This window comes from Peromyscus californicus, unplaced genomic scaffold (assembly GCF_007827085.1).
Source record: "Peromyscus californicus insignis strain IS unplaced genomic scaffold, ASM782708v3 Scaffold_4__1_contigs__length_199733344, whole genome shotgun sequence".
Taxonomy (NCBI): Eukaryota; Metazoa; Chordata; class Mammalia; order Rodentia; family Cricetidae; genus Peromyscus; species Peromyscus californicus.
In genome coordinates, this window is record NW_026294562.1 from 102,698,174 (window position 1) to 102,718,276 (window position 20,103).

At 41.8% G+C, this 20,103-nt stretch overlaps 1 protein-coding gene across 1 annotated transcript in view; it reads left to right on the top strand.

Annotated features, from left to right (window-relative positions):
- Positions 1 to 20,103, top strand: part of Pold3 (DNA polymerase delta 3, accessory subunit) — a 40,862-nt gene that overhangs the window by 4,194 nt on the left and 16,565 nt on the right. The window contains exons 3-7 of the mRNA XM_052762770.1: positions 3,916 to 4,018; positions 8,696 to 8,735; positions 10,623 to 10,755; positions 16,808 to 17,069; positions 18,750 to 18,822. Coding sequence (XP_052618730.1) covers positions 3,916 to 4,018; positions 8,696 to 8,735; positions 10,623 to 10,755; positions 16,808 to 17,069; positions 18,750 to 18,822 — 611 coding nt within the window. The remainder of the gene's footprint in view (positions 1 to 3,915; positions 4,019 to 8,695; positions 8,736 to 10,622; positions 10,756 to 16,807; positions 17,070 to 18,749; positions 18,823 to 20,103) is intronic.

Genomic DNA, 20,103 nt, shown 5'->3' on the forward strand with positions numbered 1-20,103 from the left:
TTGGCCTGGAACTGTGTATGTAGGCCAGGTTGTCAAGTAGACCAGGGTGGCCTTGAACTCAGAGATCTGCCTCCGTCTCCCTGGTGCTAGGATTAAAGGCATTGAGCACCACAGCTGGTTGTGCTTTATTTTCAGTGCTAAGTGTTTGAATATGAAATGAAGCAACTGCTACTGTATTCACCTAATAGACTTGAAAATAAAGATGCGTTGTTCTAGCCTACCATCGGGCTCCTGCCTGTGTGCCCATCTTCACCTCATATGCTGCATGCCTCCTTACTGTAGTCTGGGTACACTTGCTTTTCAACAGATGATGCTTGTCCTGTTTCCTCTGCCTGGAATGTTCCTTTCCAGTTTTTGCCTTATCCTTCAGGTTTCAATTCTGTTAATTCTTTTATAAAATAGATTCGAACTGTTCACCCACTAAGCAGTTTACCCATGGAAAGTATACACTGTAATGTTTTCACAGTTGTACAGCTGTCACCAGGATCAGTGTTTGTTTGTTTGTTTTTTACCTTTTTAAAGCAGGAAAGACATTTCATGCCAATTCAGAAATCATCCCACTTAGTAAAATGGAAGCAATCCGACAGATACATGATCAAAAATTTTAAACCATTTAAAACTCCCAGAGGGGGTTAGAGAGTTGGTTCATCAGTTAAGAACACTGGCTACTCTTCCAGAGAACCCAGGTTCAGTTCCTAGCACCCACATGGTAGCTCACAGACATCTGTAACTCCAGTTCCAGGGGGTTACTTTCAGTTCTTTTTTAAGTATTATATCCATTTATTTATTTATTTATTTATTTATTTATTTATTTATTTATTTATTTATTATTTATTATTTATTCATTCATTTATTTATTTATTTATTTATTTATTTATTTATTTATTTATTTATTTATTTATTTATTTCGAGATAGGGTTTCTCTGTGTAACAGTCCTGGCTGTCCTGGAACTCACTCTGTAGACCAGGCTGGCCTTGAACTCACAGAGATCCCCCTGCTTCTGCCTCCCAAATGCTGGGATTAAAGGCGTGCGCCACCAACACCCAGCTGTTTTTTGTTTTTTTTTATAGTATTATTTTAGTCTATGTCTCTGACAGACAAGATCTTCTCATTGAATTAAACAAGATAATTTCAGATTGTGAAAATATTATGGAGGACTAAAGTTGAGTTAGTCCTGGGGGAAATTATGATTAGAACTGATAAGAAGAGAAAAATTAATGGTCTCAAAGGGGAGGCTGTAATTCATCCTATGTGTCGGAAATGTATTCTGTAGGAAGTCATGTTTTGTCACTCATTTTTAAAATTATTTCATGGGGGCTGGAGAGATTGCTTGGTGGGTGGTTGGGAGCACAGGCTACTCTTCCAGAGGACTCTAGTTCAATTCCCAGCACCCACCTGGCAGCTCACAACTGTCTGTAACTCCTGTTCCAGGGATCCAACACCCCCACATGGACATCCATGCAGGCAAAACACCAATGCACATAAAAATGCAAATACATTATAAAACAAGGTTATTTCACATATTTTGTTGTCAGAAATAGAGTACTTGGCTTTATTAAATGAGGTAAAAGTATTAAAGTATGTGTAAATTCCTTTTTTAAGGGCTTATTTTGAACTTCTCAGTAGAAAAGGAAATAGGTTAAATAAAAAACACGAAACAAAAACAAGTGAGAAAAAAACTAATAGGAAAACTGGGAAACCTGTGCAGAATACAAAATCAAGAGCTGTGGAGAAAAGACTGTGTTTGGCTGACATGCTCAAGAGTACCTTGGACATGTTACTTGCCTATTCAGTCTTCTACTAGCATGGTCCTAATTAGCATCAATAGTCGAGTCCACCTCCCCATCTGCCCTTCTAACATCATCACTGCAGTAGGGGAAACATGAGAGAACAAGGTGGAAGAATCCACAAAACTGGCAGATGGGACACACTTTGTACAGGAACTGATGGTCTAGGGAAAGGCAGCCATTTAACAAAGTAGTTAGAGGTGTCATAATACTTGTCATGGGATAATCTCTGTTAGCACTCAGAAGGCAGAGGTGCTCTGCTGGGCTGGCTGTGTTAGAGACGGCATGGAGTAGGAGGTAGTCCTGAGCTTTTGTCTTGATGAAGAATTCAGTGATGAGACCTGTATAGCCCTAGCTGGCCTGGAATTCTTTGTGTAAGCCAGGCTGGTCTCGAACTCAACTTGCCTCAGGATTAAAAGGCAGACAAGCAGATCTCTGATTCAAATTCCTACCCATTTCAAGCTTACACTCTATGAAAGAGATGGCTGGTCCTAATGGGTAGGAGCTTGGATGCCTTTGTTCACTGCTTAGAACTTAAGTGGCCACTCAGTAAAGTTTTGATTTTCTTTTTAATCTGCTGGCTTTTGTTATTGATTTGCATTTTAAAACTTCACTATGTCAGCCTCACAGATAATGATGGTGAGAAGAGAGTGCAGTTGACACTTGGAATTGAAATAGTCCAGTCAAGAGGCATGGAGGGCATAGAGGCAAGAATTAGTTGGGAGGGAGAGCTAATGAGACTTGGCAGCTCACTGCAGAAGGAGAGGTAAAGGGTAATGACTCGCAGATTTCTGGCTAAGGTGCTTTGAACAAATGATGATGTCATCAGGGAAAAAGGAAGCCATGGAGTTGAATAAAATAGACCACGGAGAGTGCCATGAGGTGACCAACCATATTCCATGTCAGGAAAGCTCTTAGACACGGGCTAACTGGGGTGACTGATCACACTAAAACAGTAAGAAGATGGCTAGGACAGTTTCCTGCAGTAAGGAAAGGAAGGCAGAGAAACTGCAGGAAACAGCTGGCGCAGTTGCAGCAGGAGACTCTGGGCAGGGTGTCATGGAGGCTGAGGGGCATCTGGAGAAGAGAGTGATCAACAGTCAGGGTGAGGTTTTCTTTGGCTGTTTTGAGATACCGTCTTACTATGTAACTCTGGGTGACCTGGAGTTCGTTATGTAGACCAGGCTGGTCTTGAACTCACAGAGCTCTACCTGCCTTTCTCTCTAGGGTTAAAAGCATGTGCCACTAGACCTAGCTCTCAGAATTTCTGACTTTCTGGCTGTTCTCGACAGAAGTGTGATATCAGCTTGCTAAATATTTATTGAAATAAAGACAAATGATAAGCATTTTTTATTGTTAAATTCTAGATTATTGAGGGGAGTCAAATATTAGTATTTTGGGTGGTTGGGATAAAAGTGAGTAAAGATTTTACTGTAAGCAACATTTCTGCATTTAATGTGTGGCTCTGTCACTCACCTAAATGAACATTTTGGATGCTGCCTGGTGTAAGCACCTGCTATATTCTAGTCATGAAACATCTGATTCTAAGTAATTCAGTAGTGTCAGAGGTGGCTATATATTTGTCTTCATGTATATGATAGCTTGAAATGTTCAATGTGATAGAATTACTGAAAACCCCAAAGCTTCTCTGTCCTCCAAAAGCACATACAGATTGGCAGCTTCTTTGAGAGTAGAGGCTTGTAGACATTGTATGAATTCGGATTATAAGAATTACTCATGTTTTAATGGCCCTTCTCTTTTATGCCTCAAGATATGAAGCCTAGACAACTTTATTCTGGATCCCATAGCTAGATAGTGACTCACTGTTGGATCTGCTACTTAATCACTGCCACTGTTTGGCTATGGGTTCTGTCCCTCTTGGCATATTTCTAGATTGATCTCAGTTACTTCCTGGGTCACTGAGCCAGTTCAAACAAGTTGGCTCCAGTTCCATGCTCCATCTAAATCCGTCTGTTGTTTTTTCAGAAATCTGCCTGTTCAGTACATAAAAAACTGTGTTATTTAGCGAGCTGTCAGATTTCTTATCTGTGTCTTTGAAGTCATGAATTAAGAGTTGATGAGGCGAAGATGCATGCTAACGAATCATTTCTGTCTTGTTTGGAACAGGATGCTCTATGAATATGTCGAAAGGAAGCGGAAGGAAAACTCGGGCGCTCAGTTGCATGTTACCTACCTGGTGTCTGGCAGCCTTATACAGAACGGACATTCTGTGAGTTCTCTCGTAATGAGCCTGTGTGTGTGTGAGATACAAACAGTATTAGAGCTAGCAGGAGAAAGAAGCAAGGTTGAGTTGTGTGGGAGTTTTAAAGTACCTCTTGAAGAGAGTGAGGATTTTTTTTTTCCCCCCAAGATAGGGTTTCTTTGTGCAGCTCTGGCTGTCCTGGAATTAGATCTGTAGACCAGGTTGGCCTTGAACTCACAGAGATCCACCTGCCTTTGCCTCCTGAGTGCTGGGATTAAAGGCGTTCACCACCACCACCCAGCCTTATTTTGAGATTCTAAACTAAATCTGACACTCAGGAAAGTTTAGGTGATGTCTTGGCTGTGATAAGATACTCATTAGTACATGGTTACCTAGGAAATGAGACATTAGAGAGTGGTGGTCCTTGAACCTCTTTTTCCTCTTGAATACGTATCGAGGACACTGGTATTTAATTTTCATCCTGTTCAAATTTCAAGCCACAAACTCAAGTGTTAAAAAAAGGAGAAAAGAAAAATGAACTGACTTTATTTTTAATTTGAGCACTCATTTTGATAGGTCACTTAGAGTGGCCCATTGGTGAGGGATGGGCCTGAAGGCTTAGCTGCTGGTGCAGCACAGAGGCCTCGGGCTGGGAGTCTGTATAGGTGTGGATAGCCTCTTCTCTTTAGTCCCACCGGTACCTCATCCACCAGCATGGGTACTGTTGCCTTCTCATCTCAGCCACAGAGCAGGTATCAGGTCTGCTGATCTCTTACTAACTCCATGGCCTCCTCAGGGCGGGCACATGCTTTTTAAACTCTCAAGTGTTTGGGGCAGTGGTTCTCAACTTTTCTAATGCTACAACCCTTTAATATAGTTCCTCATGTCGTGATGACCCCAGCCATAAAATTATTTTCATTGCTGCTTCATAATTATAATTTTCCTACTGCTATGAATCGATATGCAGGATATCGGATATGCGACCCCCCCAAAGGGGTTGCAGTCCACAGGTTGAGGACCTCAGGTTAATGGGTTCTTTTTATGTTAATTAGGCTTGTCAGATTGGTCTGCTCAATCGTTACAAGTTCTCATTAGCTTTTCATGTAGTGGGTTTTGGTTGAGAACGATTTTTTAAAATCACCTAATTTATTAATTTGCCAAAGGTTACAAAATAGTCAAGTTGCAAGCTAGAATCTTTCTATGAAGAATTTTTTTTTTTAAGGACAAGTCTCACTTATGCAGCCTGGCTAGTAGACTAGAACTGATCTCCATATTCATAGAGATCCACCTGCCTCTGTCGAGCGCTGGATTAAAGGTATAACCACCACCCCTGACTGTAGTAGCTAGAGTTTTCCTGCCTGGCCCACAGTCAGGACAAATCTCTCTCACCTGCCAGTCCCACAGCCGCTCAGACCCGACCAAGTAAACACAGAGACTTATATTGGTTTCAAACTGTATGGCCGTGGCAGGCTTCTTGCTAACTGTTCTTACAGCTTAAATTAATCCATTTCTATTAATCTATACCTTGCCATATGGCTCATGGCTTACCGGCATCTTTACATGCTGTTTCTCATCATGGCGGCTGGCGGTGTCTCTCTCACTCAGCCTTCCACTTCCCAGTTCTATTCTCCTCCTTGTCCCGCCTATACTTCCTGCCTGGCCACAGGCCAATCAGTGATTTATTTATTGACCAATCAGCAACACATTTGACATACAGACCATCCCACAGCACCTGACCTCTATGAAGAACTTTTGTTGAAGCTGAGTGTGGTAGTCCGTTCTCATAATTCTAGCATTTGTGAGGCTGATGCAGAGGAGTCAAGATTTTGATGCCAGCCTGCACAAGACCTCTCAAAAACATGAAATAAAATTCTAAAAGGGAGCAAAGATCTGCAGCTTACGTTTGTCAGGCTTGAGGTTTGTGATGCTGGACTTGCTGGGACGTCACCTCACCAGGTGCCCAGTGCAGTCGTGGCTCCGTTCTGGTCTGCACTGGTTTTGCACCAGCAAGGTGCCATGCCGACTGTTGCGCCTGTGCGTTTTCAGTAACCCCAAGCAGAGGAGCACTTAGCCATGCTGAGCTGCCTGCCTGTCAGGATTATTTCCTTAGGTGTGAATTAATTACTGCCCCTAAGGCTGTACTACAAATCTGCAGTGTTTTTTTTTTTTTTTTTTTTTTTTGGTTTTTCGAGACAGGGTTTCTCTGTGTAGCTTTGCGCCTTTCCTGGAACTCACTTGGTAGTCCAGGCTGGCCTCGAACTCACAGAGATCCGCCTGGCTCTGCCTCCCGAGTGCTGGGATTAAAGGCGTGCGCCACCACTGCCCGGCAATCTGCAGTGTTTTAATGGTTAGCTCCTAATGCTTTTCTTCATAAGCCCTGTCGTTTTTTAGTGTGCAGTTTTGCAGAATGTGACGTTTTGAAGAGCATCTAGTTTGTATATACGATCATGCAGGTGTTTATAGGTACATGTATGTGTGTGTGTGTGTGTGTGTGTGTGTGTGTGTGTGTGTGCATATATATGTGTGTAGGTAAACACGCACACGTGTGCATGGCTAGGTGAAGGCCAGAGAGCAATCTTGGGTATTAGTCCTCAGGAGCTGTCTGCCCTGTTTTTTGAGACAGGGTTTCTCACTGGAACCTGAAAGCTTGCTGATTTGGCTAGACTGGGGGGCAGTGGCCTCTGGGATCCTCCTGTCTTGGTCTCCCCAGCACTAGAGTTGTAAGTGGTGCCACCACGCCCGTCTTTTCAGCTGGGACTTGAACTCAGATCCTCATGCTTGCATGGCAAGCATTTCATCACCTAAGCTATTGCCCTGCTTCATTTTTTTAAAGAAAAAACACAAAAAACATGAATTTTCTTAATTCAAATCTGTGACTACGTTTTTGAAAAGCGTTTTTTAAAGTTTTGGAGAGATATCTCTGGTGGAGTGCTTGCCTAGAATGTGCAAGGTTTGGCCCTCATTATTAAAACAAACAAAAATGTACTTTGATTCTAAACACAGTGTTTCACGCCTGTGACCCGCAACACTTGGGAAGCTGAGGCAGTAGGATTACTAAGTTAGAGGCCAGCATGAGCATAGTGTGAGTTTCTGCCTCCTAAAAACCAATCAAACAAAAATGCTTGCTTGATCTTTATTGCTCTTCTATATTATGAATTTTGGTGGTTCCTAACATTGGCATAGTGTATGCTGCTTTAGTCAAATACCAGATTTAGAGGAATAGGAATATGAAAAATGAATATTTTTACTAACAATTACTGAAAATTGTTAAAGAGGTTTTTTTTTTTTTGCAGGTTTTTCTATAGGATACATCCTACTTAGATCACCTAATCCCTCATTGTGGCAATTTACCAAATAAAGTTCTATTTAAACTCAGTTGTTTTCACTTTTGCTTTTAATTTGTTGGTTCCCTGGTGTCTCACGTAGGTGGCTTTTGGATTGGGTTTGCCCTTCCCTTCTGGTTTTGTTATATATAGTTCTTGTGTATGCTTTTAGTAGAAACAACTATATTTCTACGACCTTTTTCTTAGATAAATGTTCTCAGATTTTACAGCCCATTTTGAGCTCAGCTTTTTAAACTGTCCTCCCTAATCATTTAGTGATAGAAGTGTTCCTCCTGTAGACACATAAGGGCTGCATTGCTATGCGAGTTGGTTCATGGGTTCCTTGTTGGGTTATTGACCATCTTGGCCGTTACATTGGTGCCATAGTGAGCAGCTGCGTGTATATGACCTCCGTGGCTTTGCTAGTGTTTGGGGGCCACATTCCTGGAGGTCGTGCTGCTGGGCCAAGGACTAAATGGGCTCAGCAAATAGCTCTGCTCTCACTCTCACCAAGCTAGCGCAGCCCCCAGTCCCATGCAGGACCACTGCTGACTTTTGGTTGTGAACTGTTTGCTCACACTTCCTGTCTCTCTCACACTTCCTGTTTGTTCTCTAAAAGCTCTTCATTTTCCTCACTTTGTCTTTGTGTTATGTTTTGAAGCTGTATGACCTTTGTGATACAAGTTTTAGTTTAGTTTAGTTTTTTCTTCATTTGTTTTTGTACTTTGCTTAAAGTTTTTTATTTTCATTTAAAAGGCTTCTTTTCAGCTTTCTTTTGTTTTAGGTTAATTGCAGATGCCTTACTTGCTAGTCAATATTCTTGATTTCTAAAAATAGCTAGTATCTGGCAGGATAAACAGGCATGACTTTCCAACGTAACATGATTAAGTCCTGGGGTACGCTTGAGAATTTAATGAAAAGACTTATTTACTGTATTATTTAAAAGTTGCAATAAGGAAAAAAAAGGCTTTCTTTTAAGGTTATTTCAGTTATTCCTGGATGTTGAGTTAATCTTAGGGTAGTGCCTAGAACTTACATTGAATATTGTGTGAGACAGATCTAACTTTTATCTAGTTCTATAGATTGAATAGTATTTGTCATTAAATCATTTACTAAAAATTGTTTTTATAGTGATTTGAGATATAGTTCTGTTTCATGAAAGTATTGAGGCTGGCCTTTCATTTTTCTTTCTTTTTTTTTTTTTTTTGAGAAGCTGTAAATACGCAAATTAAAAGGAAGTCAGACTGCCCTCTACTGTAGTGTATTTTCAGGGTACCCAGTGTTTTCTAATTTCGTAGCTAAGCATAACTGAGTTACTGTCAAGGAAACTGAAATCCCAAGCTCTGTGACTTCACCACTGATGAAGTGTTGTTCCTCGCAGTGCCACAAGGTTGCAGTAGTGAGAGAAGATAAATTGGAAGGTAAGAGTTTGAGTCGCTAAGAAGGCTTTTCGCTTTTCCACTTACGGCATTGATTGGACACACTCTGCAATAGAGTGTATTTGGCTATTTAATCAAAAGAGTTTTATATTCCTTTTATTAATGGTTTCTGAAAGCTAAAATCTTCTTACATTTGCCTAACTTCCATTTTTTAAGGCTAGTAGCAGCTGACATAAAGTACATCTATGACAGGATTTCAAGATTCATGACAGGCATACAAAAATTGTCATTATTCCAGGTGACATGGTTCCATAAACTGGGTCATGACCCCATGTGGGGTTGAATAACCGAATCTAGGGCTTGTAAAAAGATTACCAAACTGAGTTCATGACAACCAAAACTTAATTCAGAATCAAACGTGATGACTCTGAGGGTTTTGTGGCAGTACCACTCATGTTGCATCATGGAACTTGACTGTAGCCTTGGTTCTGAACACACAATGAGTGCTCTTCGCGTTGTGCGACATCCTGTCATGCAGCACCAGTGAACATGGCTGAGATACCTTGGCCCAGACTGGAGCCTGTGTATGACGCATGCTGTGTTGGATGTTCTCAGCTGCAGTCTTTTTACTGTATGTGCAAACTTCTGTGCCCTTGTAGAAACACATGTTTTTATTATGGGAAACAATATTTTCCCACCATTGTTCCTTACTGTATATCAGAGGAATATGTTGGGGGATTGTATTTATGTTAGATTACTTGATTCTAAAAACTGCTATTTGAGTTGCTAGTTGTTTTATTTATTTATTTATTTATTTTTTTGGTTTTTCGAGACAGGGTTTCTCTGTGTAGCTTTGCGCCTTTCCTGGAACTCACTTGGTAGCCCAGGCTGGCCTCGAACTCACAGAGATCCGCCTGGCTCTGCCTCCCGAGTGCTGGGATTAAAGGCGTGCGCCACCACCGCCCGGCTATTTATTTATTTTTTTAATCAGTAAATTTCAGCTTGGATTAGAACAGGGTTTCCAGCAATCTGAAATGGCCTAAATATGCTTCTTCTATTTTGTACTATGTATTGCTGCAGAGTGGTGGCATTGTCAGCACTGATGATTGTAAAAGCAAAATATTGATTAGCTAAAAAACATTGATGTGTTCTGCGTTCTGCAGTATCAAATATTCTGCCAAGATTTCAATTCTTTGTGTAAAAATAGACACGCACACTTGTTTCATTAGTATGTTAAATTTGTTTTCATTTTTAATAAGTAATAAAATTATATTTATGTCCAAGGGTTGCTTTAAAATAAAATTCCTTATGACTTACTATCAGTAAATATTTGAATTGTGTACCTATTTTTTTATATATAAAGTTGCATAAAAATTTCTCTGTCGATAAAGGAAATGTTAAGAAACTGCCATTTGTGATGATTACTATGTCCCAAGCGCTATGCTAGGTACTGGGGACAGGGCACAATTTAGGCACAGTGTCTTCCCTTGTAGACCCCAGTTTGTTCCTGTGATAGTCTTTTGATTTTTCTCTGTAGACTCAGCTCATTAGTAATAATATTATGTAGTTGCTTTCTCTACATTGTAATTGGAACATGTAACTTAAGTCTTCTCAGGTAGAGATTACTTCATTATCTTTAACTGGTTGAAAACAAAGCATCATCATCATCATCATCATTAATAACTATTGGCCGACTGTCTGTGGATGAGTGATAGCCTCACAGGTGCTGTACTTAGAAACCACTCAACACCATCATGTCCCATTACAGACAGAGGCTTAGGTTACACTGTATATGTAGCTGTTTGGCCTTTTAGAACTTTTGGACCCCCATAGAGAGCAAATGGTTTTAGTGCAGAAGAGTTTCTTGTTAAAGTCCCCACAAGCTATGAAGTTGTGTATTAACAGACTGCTTTTCCTGTTGACTTGTAGCAGTGAAGTCCAAGCTAGCTGTGACTGCCAGCATCCATGTGTACAGCATCCAGAAAGCTATGCTAAAGGACAGTGGGCCTCTGTTCAATACCGACTATGACATCCTTAAAAGCAATTTGCAGAACTGCAGCAAGTAAGCTCCTTAATGTTCTTGTGGGCTTCTTTACGAATTGATTTTGTAAGGTGTTTACACAGTGGCTGCCTCTTAAGAGTGAATGCCAAGTCTAGTAAAACCCCATTTATCTTGCAGTAAGACACATGTCTAGTTTTATTAGTACATCACAAGGTGAAAAATAGCAGCCACAACCCATATTGAAAACCCCAGTGGACTCCCCATAAATCTGTTTCTCATATATTTATCCTGTCATCACCACTAGAAATGTTTGTTGTGTCCCCTCACTACTCCTTTGCCCCAGTCTCTGCTTGTCTAAACCTTACCCATCCTTTAGGAGTTAGTTCAAATGTTGCCCTTCAAAAAACTGTTCCTAAATTTGATGTCCCTATTCCTTCCAGCCAAAAGTAACTTGGCTCCAAAGCTCCATAGCCAAGATTAGATCTTGTAAATCTTTTGTGTTCTTCAGGGCACTGGATAGTAACAGACTATAATGTGTGTGCATTTTAGAAACTGATGATCATAAGTTTTAGTTGTGGTTTGCTACTTAATGGCTCAGTGGCTTTGGACAAATTACCTAATACTCTCTAGATTTGGTTTCTTCATCTTTAAATCAGTTGTGATAATTCCTACTTTGTAAGATTATACTAAGGGCTCAAGTCAGTTCTCTAAAAATATACTTGGGTATCTACCACCTTGATTTAATAATAATTTAAGTTTGGGGGCTGGAGAGGTGGCTCATTGGTTTATAGTACTTATTCCTTCTGCAGAGGACCTAAGTTCGATTCCCAGTACCCACATGGTGGCTCACAACTCCCATCCATAACCCCACTTCGAGGGGATCTAACACCCTTTGATCTCCTTGGGCACTAGGTGTGCTTATGGTGCACAGACATGCATGCTGACAAAACACTCTTACATATAAAATCAGATAAATTTTTAAAAAGATAATTTGAATTTGTTTGGCATACATCTGATTAATATCATTGAGTTGCCATTCTACATACTTTTGAGAATGTGGCCCAGTACCTGATCCTAAGGTCAGTGGCCTACAGGGGATAGCAGTTACAGTACAGTGTTATCATGAGAAGAATGATGTGAGAAGATTTTGGAGACAGGCCTTCATTACCAACTTCTGGATGGGTGGACTGGGGTGGAAAAACAAGCGGCTTTCTACAAGGTTAAGGCGTCTAGGTTGAGACTCAAAGGTCCAATAGAAACTGTGCGGCAGATAAAGGAGTTTGGGAGTAAAGATGGAGCTGAGAGAGAAACCGACATTGCATAGTCATTATGGTCCATGGCCAGCACATAGGGTGAAGCTGGGAAGTCATTAGAAGACTGGAATCAGATTCTTCTTTGAGTATTTCCGTAGAGCTTGGACTTTATTCTGAGGAGAGCTGCTGGGTTTTGGACATGGGGAATTACTGCGGAATCTCAAGTAATTATATCCATTGCAATAGATAAGCCTCGAGGTAAACAGAATGATTTTGGATTCAGAACATAGGGCCCGGGCAGCAGATAGAGCCATGTAGCGAGAATGTATAGAATGAAAGAAAGCCAGAAAATAAAACTAAGGGATATATACAATTTTTACCAGCTGTATGACTTTGGACAAATGATTAGTCACTTTGTGATTCAACTTCCTTAGGTAAGTAGAGCCTGCAATAGTACCAACCTCACATGTAGTAGGGGATTAAGTGAGTAAGGTATGTGGAGTGCTCTGGGGTCCCCTTTTTTCCTTGCATTCTGTTGGCCACCAGTCCACAAGGACAAAGGGGCAGAAGCAGTGACAGAGAGCTGTGTCTGGACGATGAACACGGTGGAAGTAGCCTCTGGGAGACAGCTTCAGTGAGACAGATCAACTTTATCCAGTGAGGGGAGATATATAGGATGGGGACAGAGGCTGGGGTATCACCTAATTTGCACTAAAGAGCACGATCCTATCATACAGTTCCTAGTCCAAGTCTTAGTTATCATCTGTGAAAGCACAGTCCTGTTGTTAAGCTCCTAGCACAATGTTTAATTACCATATGGGCAGCAGAGGGAAAGTTTTTGCAGGAATTGTGTCAGGAGTCACACTAGAGATAAGCCAGGCACCCGCGCCTAGAGACATTCTTAATAAGGTCAGATAGAGAGCAGGAAGCTCTCTGCTGGGATGGAGTCCTCCATGTCGCCCTGCTTGGAGAGAGCTGCCAGGCCGGGGTAGACTGCAACCTCTGACCAGCAGGGCCTCCCAGCGGAGCTCTTAGAGTGGCATTTGGCATATAGTAAGTACTCTTAATGGTGGCTCTTTATTTAATGGATAGAGAAAGAAGGATCTAAGAGAAGCTTCTAGTGAAGTGGAAAATTATGGAACTCTTTGGGGTTCCAGAAGCTGAGGGTAGAGTTTCAGGAAAGAGGGACTGGTGGGATGGTCCAAATGCTGTGGAGAAGCAAGTCAGATCTAGTGGAAGGTGTCCACTGGATCTAGCGATGGCCTTCAAGTGCTTTAGTGCAGGGCCAGACTGATCCAGCTGAGTCAGACCTGAAGACGTGAGACAGCTAGCTTAGACAGCTTTTTCCAGAAAATGGGACTGAAATGGAGGGGAAGGAGACATTGAAACTTTGAAAGATGTAGACATGATTTTAGAGTTTAGGGGATGTGGTTCAGTGGTAGAGCTTGCTTATCATTCATAAGGCCCCAAGTTCTGTTCTCAGCACTGCAGAATAAAATAAACCCCAGCCACAGAAATAATGACAAGACTGGTGCTGAGGCAGGGGGATCACTGAGCTCCAGGCCAACTTGCTACTTAGTGAGTATCAGACTGGCCCTGCCATGCAGCAAATGAAAGACTTAAATTGTATTATTAGGAAAGGGTTGGAGAAGGAGTGGTTGAAGATGGTATAGCAGCTGGGATAACAGATATGGACAGATCCTTGGGGAAATGGATGCATAATTGGCAGCAGCTCTGTTTTCTTTAAACATCATATGATTAGGATTTCTGTCAATGAACTGTTTTTCCAAATGGTGCCCATACACAGTAAACATTTTCTGTAACTAATGTTGACTGTTAATGATGGGCATTAGGGTGGGCTTTTTTTTCTCTTTATTGAATATAATAAGCATTTGAATAATTATTAAATAAATATACAGCCAGAGAATAATTTACAGGTCTTAGAGAAGGATTTCAAGAAAAAAAATAGTACTTTGCTAATTTTATGTAAAACATTTAATTTTATTTAAAAAATAATCTGGCCAGGCAGTGGTGCCGCACGCCTTTAATCCCAGTACTCTCGAGGCAGAGCCAGGTGGATCTCTGAGTTCGAGGCCAACCTGGACTACAGAGCGAGATCCAGGACAGGCACCAAAACTACACAGAGAAACCCTGTCTCGAAAAACCAAAAAAATAAAATAAAAAATAATCTGTATTAAATTCTTGTGGTATTAAAAAATGTGTAGTTGTGTAGTTGCACACACCTTTAATCCTAGCATTTGGGAGGTAGAGACAGGTGGATCTCTGTGAGTTCAAGGCTAGCTTGGTCTACAGAGCTAGTTTCAGGACAGCCAGGATGGTTACACAAAGAAACCCTGTCTAAAAAAAAAAAGGCTGTGACTCATCATATCTGACATCAGATAAAACCCGTCCTGTTAATGTCCAACCAGTAAAGAAATAAGAGTTAAAGTTGCTTGGAAGTGTAGCAGTGGTTCTCGACCTTCCTAATGCTGCCACTCTTTAATGTAGTTCCTCATATTGTGGTGACCCCCCCAGCCATAAAATTATTTCAGTGCTACTTCATAACTAATTTTGCTACTGTTATGAGTCATAATGTAAATATCTTATATGCGACCCTCAGAGGGGGTCTTGACCCACAGATTGAGAACCAGTGGTGTAAAGCAGAATCTGCCCGTGCACAAAAATCCCAGGGCAATAGGAATGCTGATAAAGCACTGCAGTGAACTCTGCTGAACAGGCCTCTGCAGATTTCAGAATCAGCCAGGCCTGGTGAGGCCTCCTTTGACCCCAGCGCTCGGGAGGTGAGGCAAGATCGATCAGTAGTTCAATGTCATCCTCAGTTATGTAGGAATCTGAGGCTAGCCTGCACTACATGAGACCCTGAATCGTGGTTTCTCTTCCTGTTGCTCAACAGCAACTTAAAGGACCAAGGGTTTATTCTGGTTTGCAGTTCAGTTGCACAGTCCATCATGGTGAGGAAGTCAAGGCTGCAGGAGCTTGAAGCAGTTGGTCACATCACAGTCCCAACCAAAGAGCAGGGAGCAATTGAAAGCTGTTCAGCTCATTTTCTCCTTTTTATGTAGTCCAGGATTCCATTTCAGGGAATGTTGCCACCCATAGTGGGCAGGTCTTCCTACCTTAATTAACCAAATCAAGGTACAAGGTATTCCTTCATAGGTGTGCACAGAGGCCAGACCCCCAGGTAATGCTAGATCTCATCAAATTGGCCATTGAGATTAACCATCTCATCTTATCTGGAGGTAGGAGTGAGAGATAAAGTAGGAGGAGAGGAGGAAAAGATGGGAGTTTTCTCCAAAGAAGAAATTTATGCTTGTTGCTTAGAATTGTGAGCCTCCTGAGATCTGATGTTGTGTTTTAGGAGATGTTAGAAAAGTGAAGAAGGTGAGATTTCAGGCGTGGGCAGTCTCTGACTTGGCCTCTTCCTGGTTGCCAGTTGCTGGTCCTGATCCCAAGGTGTGGAATGCAGACCAAATAAAGAGCTGTCTTAGGGCCAACCTTAGGTGCTGACAGTGACGTGAAACATCGCCTTTGCCACTGGCCCTGGAAGCACTGCGAGGCCAGAGAGCAAGGCCAGTGGGTAAAGTAAATGGTTTCCGACTGTTCTCAGCTTCATCAGCCGAAGGTGTTCTGCAGAACCGTGACTCAGTGCAAGATGTGTGTTGCCCTGGAGCCACTTAGAGTCATCTCTGGAATGAAATACTGTCAGGGACCACTGCGTGTAGGCAGTTCTTCTAGTTGGTTTTGAATACCGTCTGTCTCCACACAGTTTCTGTCTTCCATCTCCCATTCCACGTTGAGGGGATACATTGAAGAAGAAAGGGGAGCCAGAAGCCTCCTCTTCAGCCAGTCCTTCTTGTCAATCCTTGCTGTGTACCAGGGCTTACGCTAGGGCCTGTAATACAGAGACTGAAGAGGGTCTCTAGGGGTCTTCACCTACCCCCAGTAAGCAAAACATTGGGAAGTAAAATGTTTTCTCTATTAGGAAAAGCTGGGGGAACTCTGCTTTTTGTCTAACCCTGAGAAGGGTGAACAGGTTCCCGTGCATGTCGTGGACTATCGCATTACAGTATGTGAAAGAGGCCCGTTGGCAGTGACCGGAGAGTAAGAGGTGAATGTCCCAGTAATAGGCTTTGCAGACTGTTAACCAGACGCTGTTCCTGAGCCTTGAGTGTGCAGCCTCCTGGTGCAAGTTGGTGTTTTTAGAAATGAGGAACAAATGGATGCAAAGGAACATGAGTTATGGGAACCAGGGGCGCTATCCCTATTTCATGTTTTAAAGCATGCCACACTCTGGCTAGGAGAGTTGCCAAGAAACTGGTTAATAATGTATAGCTTTTAGTTCTAATTTGGTTGATAGTTACTGCCCTTTGAACTTGGTCAGAGGACCATCTTGTTTCCCAAGCCAGAACTATGTAGAGAGACCCTGTCTAAAAACAAAACAAGGGGTTGGGGATTTAGCTCAGTGGTAGAGCGCTTGCCTAGCAAGCGCAAGGCCCTGGGTTCGGTCCTCAGCCCTGAAAAAAAGAAAAAAAAAACCAAAAACAAAAAAATGACAAAAACCCAAACAAAAAAGCAAGTGTGTTCAATGTGATGTGGTAGAAAATGATTGATTCAGTCCCAGATTCTTAATTAGGTAAGTGTGGATTTTAGGCAGAGTTAATTCTCCCCACTGCCTATGTCTTTACCCAAATGAGAGTTTATATGAAATTTTTTCTATGGTACTCTAGTTTTAAATTCCCTAGTTTTATATTTATAATGTGAAAAGATACATAGAAAGCACAGAGTGTGAAAATGAGGTTTGGTAGTGACATTAATCTTACACACACGTCTCTCCTTAGGTTTAGTGCCATCCAGTGTGCAGCTGCAGTCCCCAGAGCTCCTGCAGAATCCTCATCTTCCAGAAAGTTTGAGCAGTCCAACCTTCAGGCAACAAGTGAGACACAAGCCAGTGACCTGACCACCAATGGCCATGGTCCACCTGCCTCCAAACAGGCTTCCCAGCAGCCCAAAGGAATTATGGGAATGCTGCTCTCTAAAGCTGGTACTAAAACCCAAGACACCAACAAGGAAGCGAAAACAGAGGCTAAAGAAGTAACCAGTGTAAGTCTGCCTGATGCCAGGCCTTTATAACAGTGTGTCCTTCAACCAGTGTAAGTCTGCCTGAAGCAGGCCTTTATAACAGTGTGTCCTTCAACCAGTGTAAGTCTGCCTGAAGCAGGCCTTTATAACAGTGCGTCCTTCAACCAGTGTAAGTCTGCCTGACGCCAGGCCTTTATAACAGTGCGTCCTTCAACCAGTGTAAGTCTGCCTGACGCCAGACCTTTATAACAGTGGGTCCTTCAGAGAAGGGCCCACAGTCGGTACTGAGTGCTCTACTTCAGTTTGAACATTCCTGATCGTTTGTTTGAGGTCTTGCTCTCAGGTCCAGGCTGACCTCAAGCTCGGGCTCCTCTTCCCTTTCTGCCTCTCCAGTCCGGGAAGAGGATGAGCCACCGTGCCTGGCTTAGTGTGATCCATATTTAAGTAATGCTTGATGTTCTCCTCTGATACCATTTCTCACCAAGACTGGGTTCTCTTCCTGTGAAATGGTGATGCCCAGCTTGTACAATCTAAATAAGATTGATGTGACCGCCGTTGAAATAATGTGCGTGAAAATCGTTCTGAAAAACTGCAAGTTTGAGGATTGTAGTGGTGTGACATTTGAGAGCATCTAGCTGGGGTTTTGCTGTATGTGTTCCTTTCTGGTATATTTAACATTCATGTTCTGTTTTATGCTTTTTTTTTCTTGTCCTCATTTTTCATTTGTTTCTTTTCTTTATTATTTAGTAGTCTGAGATAGCTTTAAGGGCATTAAGGAAATAACTATATCTTAGTTTGGTGGTATGTACCTGTAATCCCAGCGTTCAGGAAGTTGAGGCTACAGGATGAGACTGTCTCAAAAGAAAATAAAAGAAAATTATAAAGATACTATTTAAAAAAACCCAGAAAAGTGCAGTTCCTGTTGTTACTACTAATCTTTCTATTGTTGTCCTTTTTTGAGTTTCTGCTTTTAGAAAGAAGGCAGGAAAGAAGCAAACGTTGAGTCCTTCTGTGCACTAACAGTCCGACCTCTGTGTAAAGCCTCTTATCAGTTCTCTGTGAATCTTACTGTTTTATTTTTATTTTGTATGTGGTTAAACTAGAGCCCAGACTTGTAATTTTCCTGCAGGTCACACTGCTATTAAATGGTAGGCCCAGGATTCAGATCTGCCTCTGATAATTTAAAAGTACTTTACCTTCTTTCCCATTGTTTACCATACATACCACGTCTGATTTAATTTTTTTAAGACAAATAGTTTTAAAATGTGCTCAAGAAAAGCTTAGATGTATTCATAAATAATTTGTAAAACCAGAAAATAAGCTCTGGGAATAAGCATCAGATACTGTCTGGTGGTCCGGGTTCCTGTTCTAGGTTCTTAAAGCTAACATCTGCACATTTTGCCATGATAAATAGTCTGTGCTGTAATACAGAGCTGGTACTGCTGAGGTGGAAAGTTTTGTTTTCCTGACAGTTCCTCACCTGGCCCACTCTGGCTTTGCTCTTACTATGTAGCTGAGGATGGCTTTGAACTCTTGATCCTCCAAATTCCACTTCCCTTGTTCTGGAATCACAGTCTTGTCTCCCATGCCTGGCTGTTAGTGTGCTGTATTGCTAGAGATGATTGAGGCCATGGTACTTCAAGAACAGCCTAAATGTTAGACAAAATTAGAAATGGTGTGTTTTCTGTTTTGTGCTTTTAGGTATCTTCAGCTGGGGGCAAAGCACCAGGAAAAGGGAATGTGATGAGCAACTTTTTTGGAAAAGCTGCTATGAGTAAGCATGTTCATAATTTCTTTGAACTCACAGATGAATGTTCTGTAGTAACCTCTGCCTGAGTAGAGGCCATTGGTCTAGTTTTTGCCCACCTGGGTGTTCCCTTGTCCTAACATATTCTCAGTGTGCCGACAAATGCGTTGATGGCAGTAACCGACCACTCGACTCTCTGGGTATGCCTGAGAGCTGCTGGAGGGTACTTCTGCTTTTACTTCCTGCCTTAGGAAGAAAAGAAAGTACTTACTGCATGAGGCTTTTGGAAGCGGGTAATTAAAGCGAGAGAGCGGTTGCTTGTGTAGAGTTTCTGTAATATCGTGGGTGCTGGCATCAGTTTGCTGGTGTGACTCTAACTACTAATGCCTTTCCGGGGATCACAAAAACAAACACTTTGCCTTTCTTAAGTTCTTTTTTAAGATTTCCCACAGCACTGAATTAAATGTCAATGTGAATATAGGCAGTAATGGCCAGGCCATTTAAATGCATCTTTTTTTTTGAGGAAGAAAAGACCTCTTTTATTTAAATAAGAATTCTTTCTTAATGGAAAGAGCCAATAGTTACATATTTTTATACTTCTCATATCAAGTACACATCCCCTGGGGGTATGTGGCAGAATACGAAGAAGAATGTAGGAACCACAGGGTACTTACCACACACTTTCTTGGAGCATCAGTTTTACAGAGATCTGTGGCCTTTTGTTGCATGCCTAGCCAAGCAAAATTAGTCTGAATTCTGCTTTGCCATGATGGTCAGGTTGATACTCCGTGGGGATTGGAGTGATAGTGTTTTATTTGCTGTGGAAGCTCTCAGAAAAAAATGTTCTGTGTTGTGAAAGTATAAAAAATGTGGTACTTGGAAGTGATCCAGAAACACGCTTTGGTGGTGGTGCTGGAACGGCGCACCGGAGGTTCCTATTTCTGCGAACACACATCATAATGTCATTACCCTGCAGGCTGGTCCTGGTACACCGTACTCAGTCTAATGCCATTTCTTGACAGTTTTGATGCCTCTGTTGTTGTTTTTATGTGTTTGTAACCTTAAGGTCCAGTGAGAGATTTTAATTATTTAAAACTTTTTTTTATTATTTGTATTTGTTTATATCTGTGGGAAGATGTTCACATGAGTGCAGTTTCCCATGGAAGCCAGAAGAAGGTGTGGTATCCCCTGGAACTGGAGTTACAGGCTGTTGTGAGCTGCCTCCTGTGGGTGCTGGGAAGAATAGATAGAACATACTCGTAACTGCCGAGCCACTCTAGTCCCCAGTGAAGAATCTTTTGTTTGTCA